General features: G+C 41.8%; 1 protein-coding gene across 7 annotated transcripts in view; it reads right to left on the reverse strand.

Moving 5' to 3' along the window:
- The window catches only part of EXOC4 (exocyst complex component 4), a 799,095-nt gene that overhangs the window by 65,033 nt on the left and 717,481 nt on the right, over positions 1-16,581 (reverse strand). For 4 of the 7 annotated variants that reach the window (XR_014833792.1, XR_014833790.1, XR_014833791.1 and 1 more), the window contains exon 15: positions 8,600-8,741. Coding sequence is in view for 1 of the 7 variants with exons in the window: in XM_021078821.2 (XP_020934480.1) it covers positions 8,600-8,741 (142 nt within the window). In the remaining 6 variants the exon portion in view is untranslated. Of the gene's footprint in view, positions 1-1,325; positions 4,026-4,426; positions 5,360-8,130; positions 8,742-16,581 lie in introns of those variants that run through there. The other 3 variants (XR_014833794.1, XR_014833795.1, XR_014833793.1) reach the window with 3 other exon arrangements.

Raw genomic sequence — 16,581 nt, forward strand, 5'->3', positions numbered from 1 at the left:
GAGTTTTGACAAAGGCAACCGATTGTATAAGTATGACCATAATCAAATTATAGAGCAATGCCATCACCTCCAGAATTCCCTTGTGCCCCCTTGAAGTCAACCCCTACTTATATCCCAAGGCTCTTGCAACCACAGACCTATTTTCTATGCCCAGAATTTTGTCTCTTCCAGAATGCCATTTAAATGGAATCATACTGTATGTATTGGGAGTTTATTTCAGTCTGCCTCAAGCCTTTGAGGTTTGTCCATGTTGCTATTCATTCCTTCTTATTCCTGATTGGCCTCACACATGTGGATGTGCCACAACTTAACCAATCACCAGCTGACATCTGAGTGGTTTCTAGTGTGGGATGATTATGAATAAAGCCGCTTCATGTACAGATTTTGTGTAAATAAAAATTTTCATTTTCCTTGGGTTAATACCGAGAAGTCCCTTGCTGGGTCATATGGTAAATGTATGTTTAATTTCCTAAGAAACGGCCAAACTGTTTTCAAAAGAAGCTGTGCCATTTTGCTTTCCTACCAGCAATGTACAAGAGTTTCCATTGCTCCGCATCCTTACCAGCACCTACTGTTGTCAGGTTTTAAAAAAAGGAAATTCAGCCTTACTGAGGTACGATTATAAGATATTGTAGTGATTCGACATTGTGAAATGATTCTTCCCATCTACTTAATTAACACACCCATCACCTCACATATTTATCCTTTAAAAAAAAAAAAAACAATGACTCCAACATTAGAGTACCACTCTCTCAGCAAATTTCAATTATGCAATACAGTGTTATCAACTATAGTCAGACCGGTTTACATTAGATTCCCCAGACTGGGAGTTCCCGTTGTGGCTCAGTGGTCAACGAATTCAACTAGGAACCATGAGGGTGCAGGTTTGATCCCTGGTCTCGCTCAGTGGGTTATGGATCCGGCATTGCTGTGAGCTGTGGTGCAGGTCACAGACGTGGCTCGGATCTGGCGTTGCTGTGGCTCTGGCAGAGGCCAGCAGCAACATCTTCGATTAGACCCCTGGCCTGGGAATCTCTATATGCTGAGGGTGCAGCCCTTAAAAAAAGATGAAAGACAAATAATAATAATAGATCCCCAGACCTTATTTATCATAAAGATTGTACCCTTTTACCAACCTCTAATTTCCCCCATCCTCTAGCTACCACTTTTATACTCTGCTTTTATGATTTTTTCTTTTAAGATTTCACATATAAGTGATACCATACAGTATTTGTTTTTCTCTGTCTAGCTTATTTCACTTATCATAATGACCTCAAGTGTTTGTCAGATTAAAAAAAATTAGTCATTCTGATAGATGTATAGTGTTTTCTCTTTTTTTGGCTGCACCGGTAGCATGCGAAGTTCCTGGCCAGGGATTGAACCTTTGCCACAGCAGTAACGGCACTGGATATTTTAACTGCTAGCCTACCAGGGAACTCCCAGATGTATAGTGGTTTTAACCTGTATTTTCCTAGTGACTAGTGATCTTGGACATATTTTCACATGCTTATTTGCCATCCATATGTCTTTGTGCTCACAACATTTGCCTCATTTTTTATTGAGTTGAGTTCTACTGAGTTGTTTGTTTTCTTATTATTAATTTCTGAGAGTTCTTTATAAATGCCGATACAAGTTACCAGACATGCATTTTGTAAATATCTTCTCCTAATCTTTGGCTTATTTTTTATGTTAACTAGGTCTTTCAAAGAATGTTTTTACATTTTGATGAAGTTCAATTTATCATTTTTTTTCTTTCATGGATGGTATTCTAGGTGCCAGCTTTAAGAAATCTTTGCCCAAACAAAGTCACAAAGATTTCTTTCTATATTTTCTTCTAGGAGTTTTACAGTTTTAGGTTTTACACTTAGATTTATGATCCAATTTAAGCTAAGTTTTGCATAGGATGTGCTGTATTCTTATAATCTATTCATGTAAGGGAATCCAAATATCTTGACTACCAGTTCATTTTCATGATAGGTGATCATCTTAACAGCTGCTGGTCAACGAATGATTAATTTTGCCAATAAAACCTCCCTTCTCACCTTCCTGTGCAAATGATCAAAACGTATAGTTTTGATCCAGGATACCAGTAACTGCACCAGGGGCAGCCCCCTCCAGAATGTGACCTTTGTGATATAGTGAAAGTTGACCAACCCTGGAGTGGTATTCGTGACCAGGGAAACTGACTGCTACTATGGTTGAAATTTAAACTAAGAAGCTCCTAGTTGAAGATCAAATCAAGCCATCAAAGCTAAAGTGTCTTCATAGTAAATTCTAACTGCAGACAATGCAAGAGCATGTACAAAGACATGAGGGTGTGAAAGGAAGACAATTCCTTTTGATACAAACAGATCACATGACAGAGGCATGAGGTGAGCCTGGGGAGATGGGATGGGGTCAAGTACATAGGCTTTGGGGGACATCTAAGAACTCTGAACCTTATCTGAGAAGTCACAGGGAGACTTAAGAGGATTTTAAGAGGTGAAATGATATACGGTTATGAGATTTGGCAAGATGATTCTGGCACAGTATAAAGGGTGGATTAATGATGGAGAATGGCAGAAGCTGAAGTTGAGACCACTTAGGAAATTACTATGAATTGGTGGTGAGTTCTTATGAGCTCCTGAAGTGAGAGGCAGAGAGGGGAGATACAAACGGTTTTAAGGTACTACCCTCCTCTCCCAAAATGATTAGAGATGAAAGAGAAATTAAAATAGTCAGTGGCAAATATCAAGTGCAGAAAAACTAGGGTTTTTTCCTTTTGAATCCTGGCATGTTATTTCTGACCTTAACATGACTTTGGCATTAAGGTTTTCTGCAAATATGGCTGATTACATGGTGGGACGGTTGATTTTCAGAAAGTGCATACTCCTACAGCGACAGGCAGTTACTTAGAACCCTCCTGATGGTGAGAGAAACAGCTGATAAAGGTGACATTCTTAGCATCTTAGACTCAAATGGCAACTTAATTTTCTTCTAAAGTTCAAATAGGGGAAAAAAAACCTCAGCAATTTTTAATGGTCTCACCATGTCTTTCATGTCTTGGGGGTGTCACATGCCTTAAGCTTCAAACTGTAAAAAGGCACTGCTTGGTGGTTAAATGTGACTTATAGTGACACAGGTAAAATGTCGAATGCTCCTTGGATGGGTCCTTCCACACAGAACCCACTGGATTTAAGAACATTTTTTTGGTTTGAACTTTAACAATGCTAGAGAAAAAGACAGGCTGTGGATATAAACGTATTTGGGGGAATAAGACAAATTTTTGGCACTTGAAGGTGTCGTGGACTCCTTGCTAGCTTCTCCCATTCATTTTTTTCCCATTCATTTCTGTGGGGGTCTGTTCTATCTGTGCTTTCTTATTACAGTGACTTCTTGGGTAAAAGTGCCAGAGACAGTGCCTAGCCAGCCAAGTCTTCATTGCACCAGCTCCTGGACGACAAGGGCCTGAGTTCGAGTTTTCTTTCACAGCAGGATGGGAACAAAACAAACATTAGCTGGTTATGATGACAAGGAGGATGGTGGCCCTAAAGTCTCTGTCCCTCTTCAGTACGTGGTGTAGACCGCCAAGCGAAATAATCTCTAAACCAATTAATGGTCTTTAGTGAGCAAGGGGTTTTGTTGAGGGGAAGTGGCACTTACTTTATCTGGGTTTGATTTCAAGCCAGTTAATTCTCAGGAGTCACTGAAGGTTTGACTGAGCACCCATTATACAGCAGGACTGTTCCATAGCCATGAATGGTGCGCACCTGATTGCTGTCTTCTAGGCACTAATGGTTTCTTCTACAATCACCCTCCGCAGGTACCCAGGGTGCTAAGCCATCTCTATTCTAGCACTGGAATACTACTGTAAAATAATTTACTTAAGATTTTGTTTTTGGCTTTTTTAGGGCCTAAGGAAGTTCCTAGGCAAAGGTTGAGTTGGAGCTGCAGCTGCCAGCCTACACCACAGCCATAGCAACGCCAGATCCGCGCTGCATCAGCAACCTACACCACAGCTCATGGCAATGCCAGATCCTTAATCACTGAGTGAGGCCAGGGATCAAACTTGCAACCTCATAGGTGATAGTCGGCTTAGTCACTGCTGAACCACAAAGGGAACTCCAGCTTGAGATTTTTCTTATTCACTTTCTATCGTCAACTATAGAAACAAACAAAAACCGTGTTACTGTGACAAGGAATGAATAAAGTGTGTCAACATTCACTTATCGGAGCCATTCCTAGAGGCTTGAAAAGGCACTAAGACAACCTGGAGCACTTTCATAAGAAAGCAATCTGAATGGTGCAACCATGGTATAGGAAGACATAAGGAAATTTAGTTTAGAAAAAATAAACATGATTAGTGTTTTCATTGAAAGTCAAGGAAAGCTAATTCTGCATCCAGGACTCTTAAACTCAGTCTTTTTTCATTTAGCCTTAAAATGACCTTTTTTTTTTTTTTTTTCTTTCCTGTTTTTAAACTAATGGTGTAAATACAGCAATAGGTGTTACAGTATTGAATATGACCAAGAGATACAAAAATAAAAAGGGCAGAAGAGAGGTTAAGGATTTAAAGGCTCTCACTCAAATGCCTTGAAAACATCCCACTTGGAATTAACCGTACCATAAGCTGATAATTCTGAACGTAGAATACATCATGTACCCACACGATCAATAGTGTACATTTCCGGAGCTGTGAGAATAATTAATGTGATGTTCCCTTGCTTTTCTGTGTAGCCCACGTAGCAAAAGTATCAGAGTGTCACTGGATGTTTTTTCTCCCCGGTCAATTGCATTTATCTATTCACAGAAAATACCTGATTTATTCCACTCTCAGCTTGTAAATAAATAGAAAACACATCTAAAAATTATCATCAAACAAATTAAAAAGCACAGAGGTAAAGTATTTCTGAATAGCAGAATGTCAGAAATAAAATCAGAAACAGTGCTGAATAAATAGATTCTAAATCTACAATGCCACTTCTCTTGCTCTAATCACACAGCGTTTCCAAGCCATAAAGAAGTATCTCGCTGGACAAGATAATGAAGAATGAAAAAAGCAAGCAGCATACAAAAGTACCATCAATACACTGTCAGTTAAGCTTTGCCTGAGCACACGTGAAAGACAGCCAAGTTCTAACCGGTGTCCAAACATACAAACCAAAATCCTATTTACATTTTTAAAACCTCAATCTAGTAAAGACTCTAAATGAAAAGATGATACTTGGACTTCCCGTTGTGGCTCAGCAGAAACAAACCTGACTGGTATCCATGAGGATCCGGGTTCCATCCCTGGCCTTGCTCACTGGGTTAAGGATCTGGCATTGCTGTGAGCTGTGGTGTAGGTCGCAGACGTGGCTCGGATCTGGTGTTGCTGGGGCTGTGGTGTAGGTCGGCAGGTGCAGCTCTGATGCGACGCCTAGCCTGGGAACTTCCATATGCTGAACATACAGCCCTTAAAAAAAAAATAGACAATAGTGTATCCACTCTAATAATGTCTCATGGTAATACAGAAGATGGATTACTATACACATTCTGATCCTGGGGTTTTTGATCCTGACATTTCAAAGGTATATACCCAAATGTCGATGTGACATGGCCACCTAGATGTCTAATAAGCATCTCGAACTGAACAGCTCTGAAGTGGAATTCTTGATTCTACCCCCCTGCCCCCCACCAACCTCAGTCTCTCTCACCTCACTCAATGGCCTAGGCATCCACATAGTTGCTTTGACCCCAAAACTGGTGGTCCCTCTGGAGTCCTTTCTTTCTCACTGCCGCTGCTCTTGCACCCAACCCAATCTATCAATCAATTTTATCAGCTCTACCTTGAGAATATGTCCCAAAGCCAATACTTCTCACACCTTCACTTCTGTCACTCATATCTGGTCTCAACCAGTCACTCTGTCCATTCATATTTTTCCCTGCATTTTTCCCCCATACAAGAGCCAGAGTGATCTTTTAAAAATGTGAATGGGGGAGTTCCTGCCATGCTCAGTGGTTAATGAATCCAACTAGGAACCATGAGGTTGAGGGTTCAATCCCTGGCCTTGCTCAGTGGGTTAAGGATCAGGAGTTGCCATGAGCTGGGGTGTGGGTCACAGATGTGGCTCGGATCTGGCATTGCTGTGGCTCTGGCATAGGCTGGTGGCTGCAACTCTGATTCGAACCCTAGCTGGGGAACCTCCACATGCTGCAGGTGCAGCTCTACAAAAGACAGAAAGGCAAAAAAAGCAAAAACAAAAAATGTGAATGACTAAATGAATGGATGGCTCTCTCTCCCCTGCTTGAAACCCTTCTGTAGCTTCTGGATATACTTGGAATAAAACCTGAACTCTTCCCTTGGTCTGTAAGACCCTGTCATGAGCGGGGCTCCATGACCCCATGTGATCAGGCTCCCGTCTGCCTCTTTGCACCTTTCTTGCCACTCTTCACCAAGCTAATCACACCGGATTCCTCTCTGTTACTCAAAACTGCTCAGCCTGGTTTTGTCTCAGGACCTCGTGAGCGCCGCTGCCTCTGCCTGAAACGTTTTTCCACCAGGTCTTTGCACAGATGGATCCTTCTAGTTACCTTATCACAATTTCTCTGACCACTTTATCTGAGAAGCAAAATACCAAATCCACCTTTCTAGTCCATGCCAGCCATTCTCTGCTCTGTCTAGTATGACAACACTAGCTCTATGTGGCAACTGAGGACTTGAAATGTGACTAGTTCCCATTTTGATGTGCTATAAGTGTAAAAGATGCAGGAGATTTCAAAGGCTTAGTCCAAAAGAATGCAAAATAGCTCATTAATAAATTTTATGTTGGGAGTTCCCATTGTGGCTCAGCGGTAATGAACCTGACTAGTATCCATGAGGACGAGGATTCGATCCCTGGCCTCACTCGGGGGGTTAAGGATCTAGTGTTGCCGTGAGATGTGATCTAGGTCACAAATGCTGCTTGGATCCTGCATGGCTGTGGCTGTGGTGTAGGTTGGCAGCTGTAGCTCTGATTCGACCCCTAGCCTGGGAACCTCCATATGCCATGGGTGTGGCCCTAAAAAGACAAGAAAAATGATAACTTGTATGTTAATTACATGTTGAAATAATATTTTGGATATATTGGGTTAGGTAAAATATATTATTATGATTTACATGTTTCTATGTTTTCAAATGTGATTATTACAATATTTAAATTATTTCTGTGGCTCACATGAGTAGCTCACGTTATATTGCTACTTGATAGCACTGTATTGTTTTAGTTACCCCAATCTGAAATTTTCCCTTTTATTTACTCATTGGCTGTTTACCCCCAATAAGAATGTAGCTCCATAAGCACAGGGATGTGACTGCTTTTTTCACTGCTCTATCTCAATCCTGAGAACACTGCCTGGCACAAAGAGGCACTCAATAAATATTTATTGAATGAATAAATGAAAGACTGGAGATTTCCCAGTCTTTTCTTCCTACTATTTCTCCAGTGTGAGAATAGAGTCTACTAAAGCTAATCAGAATATTCTGCCCTTCAGAGGAAGAAACATAAGTCCAAAAATACCACCTCTTTGAAACTACTTTCTTGAATTATTATCAAACTTAATCTCTTCAATTGGGTTGTAAATTTTTTCCCCCCATTTCTAGGGCTGCTCCCGAGGCATGTGGAGGTTCCCAGGCTAGGGGTCGAATTGGAGCTGTAGCTGCTGGCCTATGTAGGATCCGAGCCGCGTCTGCAACCTACACCACAGCTCACAGCAACGCTGGATCCCTAACCCACTGAGCAAGGCCACGGATTGAACCCGCAATCTCATGGTTCCTAGTCAGATTTGTTAACCACTGAGCCACAACGGGAACTTCTGGGTTGTAAATTCTTAAAGGAAGGAGTCATGGTTCTTGCATCTGCATACTCCCTGATTAGCAGAGTACCTGACCAAAAATATTGACAGCAATACAGTCACCATAGTCAAAAAGCTACCGTATTTTGAGCACTTCCTTTATGGCAGGCATTGTACTTACTACTTGTTATTTCATTTATAAGGTCTCTAAGTTAGAAATTATTGTTTCTATTTTTTTTTTTTTCTTGTCTTTTCAGGGCTGCCCTTGTGGCCTATGGAGGTTCCCAGGCAAGGCGTCGAATCAGAGCTGTAGCTGCCAGCCTACACCACAGCCCCAGCAATGTGTAGGATCCGAGCTGCATCTGTGACCTATACCACAGCTCACTGGCATTGCCAGATCCTTAACCCACTGAACAAGGCCAGGGATTGAACCCACAACCTCATGGATACTAGTTGGGTTTGTTCACCACTGAGCCACAACGGCAACGCCTATTGTTTCTAGTTTTAAGCAGAGGAAACTGAGTTAGTAAAGTTAATGAGCTGATTTCCAAAGGCCTAGCCAACTGGCATGGACATTCCAATCCAGATCATTCATGTATAGACCACGCAAACTCCGAATCACCGGATTCACAATATGGCATGTGCTTTCACACTGTGAAAGTGACTAGAACCAAAAACACGGCCAGTATGATAAAAAGAACAACCTCAACAGTAAGAATTAAAACGTGGGGTCAGAGTCTCCGAGAGAGGTGATTTGCGACCCACGGCACATTTAAATCACAAAGTCTTACGCGTGGCTGTGTCATACCTGACTTCTAGGTGTAGGACCAGCAAGCAGCGGTCAGCCATATCCTGGAAAGATTTGGCAAGTTCACTCAGGGTCTGCATGATCTGCTCTGACACCGCAGGGAGATCCATGTTCACGTGGTTATCTTGAGCAGGAGACAGATCTGAGAGAAGGGGAGAGGAGAAAACACCAATCATTTCATTAGAGGCCTACGGATATTTTTTAAAGCGCCGCATGATTTTTGCTGTTCATCATGTATCAATTGGGCTAATGCTAGTGTTGGCAGCATTAGCCATCTGAGCCGTGATAGACTGTTTCTGTACGTGATTAAACATAGAAGCCCAGCTGATTGTCTTAAATCAATTCACAGAATGGCAGAAGCAGAATCTCAGAGTTGGAAGTGAACTTAGTCATCTGGCCCAACCATGTGGGTCTATGCTTGTCTTATCTGTACATCTTCAAGTGGCTGTTGAGCTTCTGGTTGGACACCTACACAGATGTTTGTGAAAGGAAACTCAGCGCCTTTGGAGGCAGCCCATTCCATCTCTGAAAGATGGGACCATCTCCCCCGCGCCATGTCTGTTTTCATTGACTTTGAATCATTGGCCCTCATTCTGCCAACTTTACAATCACTCCTCTGTGTGGGGGTACTTGAAATACTAAAGAATGGTCTTTTGGCTTCCTTGAAGTCTTCTCTTTTCTGGGCTAAATGTCCCCAGATTTTCAATGATTCTTCAAATAATACAATTGAGTCATTTTATAATTCTCCTAATTCACCAACGAAAACATTCCAATTGTACTCTATCTCTCTTGAAAGGTGAGCATCAAGATCAAACATAATGAATGCTACAGAGTAGGCCAACCTGTCCCGAGAGAGTGGTCAACTCCCCTGTTCTAGATGCCACCCTTCCTGTGTGCAAGACTAAAATTTGGGGTGGGGGGGGTGCAGTGAGGCAGCCTTGGGCTGCATTTCCCTTACCATCAGCTCATAGCCCTGAAAAGGTCTTTTTGGAAAATTTGATAAACCTACCTTCTCTCTCTCTCCCATTTGATACAATATTTAATAGCACTTGGACATTCTCTTCAGGAAAATACTAAGCAGCAGAAATGTGAACTACATTTATTTACGTCTAGACTTCTGTTGTGTATCCAGTTCCCCACAATGTCTCAAAGACCACCACCAATAATTTGGGGGCGTTCCTTGGTTGTCTAGGGGTTGGGCTCCAGTGCTTTCATTGCTGCAGCCTGAGTTCAATCCCTTGTCTGGAAATTGAGATCCCATGTTACGAAGCTGCACACCATGGCCAAAGCAACAACAGCAACAACAACAAAACCAAAGCCCGAACAAACAAACAAACACCCAATAACTCGGCATTTCATTCAAAAGTTGAGTTCTCTAGAGATTCAAAGGCTGGCTCTGAGTCCTGTCCACACTACTTACTTATAATTGTGACCAAGAGCTAATTGCTTAAATTCTGTATACCTTAGCTTATTCTGTAAAATGGAGTTAATAGCTAATAGTCCCAATGTTTTGTTGGGAACACTGAATGGTTAATGTGGATGAAACACTTAGGGGAACTTCCTTGTGGCACAGCAGGTTGAGGATCCAGTGTTGTAAATCTTTCCTGATTCTCCAGGCAGGCTCACTGCTTCCTGTGGCTGTGTTTTTCACACAGTTCTATTATACTAGTTATCACATTCCATTGATACTATATGTTTATCAGGATGTATCCCTACCAGACCATTAAGTCTTTCAAGGAAGGGGCTTTATGTATAAATAGACACACACACACACACACACACACACTCCTTCAGAGCCAGCAGAGTAATAGGAGGTATTATAGGAGCTCAATCAATGCTTTTCAAACAGAGCAAATGATTTAATTGGCCAATATAACATGATACATGATTCACATAAAAACAGATGGGACAAAGATCAGGTAAGAGAAGACTTGCCATTTACAGCTGTAACTTTTGCCGTAGTTTTGGGAGTATGTTCTAGGGTGAGAGTAGGGTTGGGGAAGCAATTTATTATAGTTGGTTTCCTGAGCTGTCTAGGAATCTTGCAGAAGTACATTTGAAAGCATTTCGGGCCAATCCCTATAGCCTAAGCACTTTTTCTATAAACTGTATTGTCTTTGGAAGTCACTTTAATTTCATGAGCAGCCCAGACCCGGGGTGGGGGGGGGTGTCTCTCTTTTCTATTGGCATAAAATCCCTGGCATATCAAATACACAGCATCTCTCAAGGAAAGCCATATACTAACTGTCATGGAGAAGCCATCAGCCTAGGACATTAGGACGTCTCAAGTGGTTCCACATCCTAATATTAACCAGACTGAAATCTGTTTAGGTCTTAAAATTAGTCAAAATTGGACTCATTCAGACCCAGAAGAGCATCTGTTTTCAAGGATGCAGCTGCTCCACTCTCAATGGCAACTTACTGTGACTTCTTTAATTGACTCATATGAGGACGTCCTTGTGCATCTGCAATATTACCTAAAATTGTTACAACATTAGCTTAGACGAGTATCAGCTGTCACGAAAGCGATAAATTGCAAAGGAGAAGATGGTTATCATGGCAGGCAAAGAAAGGTTAACTCCGTGAAGTCAAACTTTTTAGAAGATGGAAAAAGACAATAAAGAATGTTCTCATGCCATTTTCTCACTGGAAAACATTTTAGAAGATCCAATGTTGGAATCATCATCATTTTCGATTCCCCTTCCTATCTGTACAGAGAAATGACAGATACCACATAATGATCTCTGCTTGAACCTGGGATAAAACTATTTAACTTTCAATCTTCAGTTTGCCCATTTAGAAAATTATGGCACAGGACCTTCCTAACTCCTGTGTATTTTTAGGTTTTATAAATAATTTTGAGATCCTTTGATGTCTAATGTCTGGCAGACGTTATTAAAAAATAAAATTAGGGATACTGATTAGACCTCTGACATGAAGAACTCATGCGGCTAATGGAGTCAATGGACGTTGTGATAGGAGACCCTTCATTTAGCCTCTTATTTCTCCTTAAATATCTGTGCGATATGTTACTATCAAGGCCAGCGCTAGGGTAGGATTTGAAAGTGTCACACGGCTAGCTCTATCCTCAGCTTTTTTTTTTTTTTTTTTTTTTTTTGCTTTTTTTAGGACCGCACCCACAGCACATGGAGGTTCCCAGGCTAGGGGTTGAATTGGAGTTGTAGCCGCTAGCCTAACCCACAGCCATAGCAACACAGGATCTGAGCCGTATCTGCAGCCTACAGCACAGCTCAAAGCAACGCCAGATCCTTAACCCACTGAGGAAGGCCAAGGATGGAACCTGCGTCCTCATGGATGCTAGTCAGATTCATTAACTGCTGAGCCACGAAGGGCACTCCATATCTTCAGCCTTCTTAATTTCTCCGCACCCAGTGTCTCTACTCTTACTCATTCCCTTAAACTTTTTAACACCCAGCTCCTCTTTGCTAACAGTCCTAGCTTTAGCCCCATTATCAAGTCATTTATTTAGTCACTCTTTCCCATTGTCCTAACAATTTAGAACCCCATTTTAAGTTCTTTTCGACATAAGGATGGGGCCTTATCTAAGGAACATGTTTGGTAGGTTTGCTCCAGTTTGCCTATTTCAAAAACAATGGTTCTTCTGTCCCTAAAAGAAGGACTACCTCTTTTTAGTCCTGGTTACTCCAGAAATTCTGGTTGAAGCTAGCAAAGTCAGTTGATTTAGAAAACAAAAATGCCACCTCAGATTGTTTCTTGATCTGTAAAAGATCTATGACTGCAACGGATGGAAACATGTGATACATTATTCAGCCAAGACCCTGTATGTCCATGCAGACACGTGTGTATAACCAGCTCTGGAAAATCTGCCTGCTCTGAGACTTAACACCCAACCAACAGATCCTTTTATATCTCACAGCTGTGTGACAAGAATGCCAACCCTTTTCACTGCTGCCTTCGAAGGCAGCTCTCTTTTGTCCACGCTTATAGGGGAGGCAAATGGAAGAGATTTTTTAAAAGCTGGGGCAGAGAAAAGTAGAAGCAATTCATTCCTGGGAAGGAAAAAGGAGTTAAGAATGGGGGAAGTGAAGGATGCAGGGCAGGTGTCTTATTTATATTTGCTTTTCTAGGCCTAATTTACCTAAATCGATAACATATTTACGGTCAAAAACCAAAAAAAAAAAAAAAAAACCAAACACACTTCCATTGGGCATAAGAGGTAAGATCCACTTTTTTTCTGTGGTACTATTTGTTATTTAATGATCAACTGTTTGAAGTTCCTGTGTGGCACAGCAGGCTAAGAATCCAGCACTGTTGCGGCTGTGGTGGCATGGCTGACAACTGTGGTGCAGGTTTGATCCTTGCCCTGGACACTTACACATGCTGAATGTATGGCCAATAAAAAATGGTCAGGTGGGAGTTCCCACCACGGCTCAGCAGAAACGAATCTGACTAGCACCCACTGAAGACCCAGGTTTGATCCCTGGCCTCACTTAGTGGGTTAAGGATCCATCCAGTGTTGCCGTGAGCTGTGGTGTAGGTTGCAGATATGGCTTGGATCTGGCATTGCTGCGGCTGTGGCTAGCAGCTACAGCTCCAATTTGACCCCTAGTCTGGAAACCTCCATATGTCAAGGGTGTGGCCCTAAAAAGACAAAAAAAAAAAAAGATCAAGTGTTCCATCATTTCCCTCTATTAGTCATAAGATGATGGGCAATATAAATCCTCAATGTTCCTTAGAACATCTCCTGCTCATGCCTCTCTCTCTCTGAAATACCTTATAGCACCCTAACTATAGACAGAACTCTTTGGGGAAGAAAGGATATGCCAGGCACACTCACTGCTCAGCCTAAAGTCTCAAGTGTTCGGGAACATTTATTTAGGAATTTGTTATTATATGGCAAAAACAAAAATCCAAAAAAAAAAAAAAATCCAAAGATCAAACTTTTAAAGAACTTGCACTCGAGTCCAAGTACGATGCCTAATTAAGAGTCGTTTTCGTTTCCATGAAATCATACTCTATTTGGTTGCTTCCCAAAGGAGTAAATTTTATCCTTCCACTTCTTTTTTCCTTAAATGATTTTTACTTTTTTTCCATTATAGTTGGTTTACAGTGTTCTGCCAGTTTTCTCCTGTATGGCCAAGTGACCCAGTTATACACATAGAAACATTCTCTCTCTCACATTCTCCTCCATCGTGCTCCATCACAAGTGACTGCACAGAGTTCCCAGGGCTGTACAGCAGGATCTCATTGCTATCCTTCCACTTTTTATCACCATTAGAACACGTTTCTTAACAACTCTAAGTCTTGTTTTCCTCACCTCTTCCTCCTAGAGAGTTGTGAGGCCCAAATGGGGAGGGTGGCCCCTAATTCTGTGCCTGCCACAAAGCTGGAGACCGTCCCCCGAACTCTAGTAACTCCGCCTTCTTCTTTCAGCCTCACCGCTTGCATCTCGCGCTATATTTGCCTAGAGAATCCCTGGTAAATTGTGAGATCCATGACAACAAAGGCAATAATTTATTTTCCTAGCATCTCTCATATCCTATAGCCTTCCTTACATCCAGCAATAATGGCTGTTGAATTTAATCTTCAAGTTAAGGACACATCAAAGAATTTCACAAACTTTTTTTCTCATTACCTCTTCACAATGCTGTTAACCTAACATCTTCCAAAGAGTTCATCAGCCTGTGACATTATTCTATTTCAAGATAAGAAACCAAAGCTCTAGAAAGCCTATGAGGGTTTGAAACTGCAGAATTATTCCAAATACTGACCTATATGGGAAAAACAAAGGAGATTTGTATAAAGCCCATTGTGAAGAGCAAATCAAAAATAAGAACCAAGGCTGCTCTCCTTGGCCACGACCTGTTTCTGCCTTTTTTTTTTTTTTTTTTTTTTTTTAGACAGGATCATCTATTCCCTATTTTAGAGTCCACAGATAAGTGGTACCATGTGGTATCTGTCATTTTCTTTCTGGCTTACTGCACTTAGTACGAGAATCTCGAGTTCCAACCATGTTGCTGCAAATGGAGGGGGGAAGGAGGAGGGAGTGGGATGGATGGGCATTTTGGGGGTTTGGGGGGTGCAAACTGTAATATATAGTAATATATATGTGTGTGTGTGTACGTGTGTGTGTGTCTGTGTGTATATATTTGCTTTTTAGGGCCACACCCACGGCATATGGAAGTTCACAGACTAGGGGTCAAATCAGAGCTACAGCTGCCAGCCTATACCACAGCCACAGCAATGTGGGATCTAAGCCATGTCTGTGACCTACACCACAGCTCACGGCAACACTGGACCCCTGACCCACTCAGCGAGGCCAGGGATGGAACCCACATCCTTGTGGATACTAGTCAGAATTGTTTCTGCTGCACCACAACAGGAATTCCCATAAACTGTTGTATTGGGAAGGGATGGGCAAAGGGGCCCTAGTATACAGCACAGGGACCTGTGTGACTGGGTCACTCTGCTGTCCAACAGAACTTGAAGAAGCACTGCAAATCAACTATACTTTAATAATAATACAAAAACAAGAACCAAGGTTAAGAAGGATAGCCGTTGTCTTCGGCTACCATAGGAAAAGAGGCCAATTCTGAGCCTCCAGTTTCCATGACACGTCACACAGTTTCCTAGTGGGAAGATCACATCTAGTGACTCACGAAACATTGCTTGATGGTCACAAGGCTGAGCGGGCCTGGTCCTCCACAACATTTAGCTTTAGAGTCCTACCTCCGTGCGGTGCAAACCAGAGCACGGACACACACACACACACACACACACACACACACACGATTTCTCCACCTTGCAAAGGACAGAACAGACCTCAGTCTCTTTGGGTCCTGGGGGGAAACATTAAGATTGATTTTTCTTTTATTCCAAATAATCCTCCCTGAGGCTTGGTACAAAGCTAATCATCTACTAAAAAGGCATGCGGTGTGGCCAATTCAGGTCCTGCCAGACATGAAAGAGAAATAGGGGGAAAAGCTAATGAACAGCTCCTGTCCTTCTGCTGAAAGGCACTATTGTGGAGCTATATTAGATTTCCACGGACCGTGTAAGCCTTTTGTACGTCTGCAAAACCCTGCGCCAAAGAGCGTCTTAAAATGTTAATAAATACTTAACCAGCCATTTTAACTGAAAAAGTGACACAGATTTAAGTTTTAACAGAATTTTAGAGGCAAAAATATTATATGGCAAAGAGACAACATTTATCTGTGTGTTCAACTGGATCCCTCCAGCTTTGCACTGTAAATCCTCCAAAGACCCTTAGGGGATGGCTTATTCTCTGCGTAAATTAGAAACATTAGGTCCATTTGCAAATGGTGAAACTGAACCAAACAGAAATGAAGCACGGATCCCAATACGATAGCAAACAAGGGCGGCAAATAAAGATAGAACTAAAGAAGTTCAAATGCAAGTCCTGAATGTGGTCTCTCTTCAACTGAATTTTTTTTCTTGTGGCCTTTTGTTCATGAGTTTCCTGTTCAGGCAGCTGCGTCATTCATAAATATGCGCCAAGCTGAGAAAGAACCATCACCTTCTTGACTGACAGCAGGTACTACCTCCCTTTTGTCTTTCTAGACCCCTGTACACAGTGCAGTTTCTGGAGCCAGCAGTTAAGTATCAAGTTCTGTGAACAAGAAGGTACCCTTTGGAGAGAGACAGACTTGAGTTCAAATGCTGACTTTGTCTTACACCATTTGGGTGTAACCGATTCCCCACTTACAAAAGGAGACTCTTCATACCTACCTCATGGGATGATGGATATTAAATGAGAAAATGTATAAATGCTTAGAAGAGCATTTGGCACACAAGGACTTCATACACAGCAATGACTACTACTATTACATATCAATAAAGATGTGTTGAATGAAAAACTGATAAAAATCCAGTATCTTTCTCCTCTATCTATAACTTTAAGCAGGTAAGGGAACTATTAAACTAGTTTTATACCTTTAATGGCAAAACCCAACAAGCTACTGTCATTGCAGAAGAAAAAC

Source organism: Sus scrofa, chromosome 18 (assembly GCF_054392235.1).
Source record: "Sus scrofa isolate SSC_HxYL_T2T_F1_AM1 chromosome 18, Sscrofa_HxYL_maternal_Yorkshire_Landrace_v2.0, whole genome shotgun sequence".
Lineage (NCBI taxonomy): Eukaryota > Metazoa > Chordata > Mammalia > Artiodactyla > Suidae > Sus > Sus scrofa.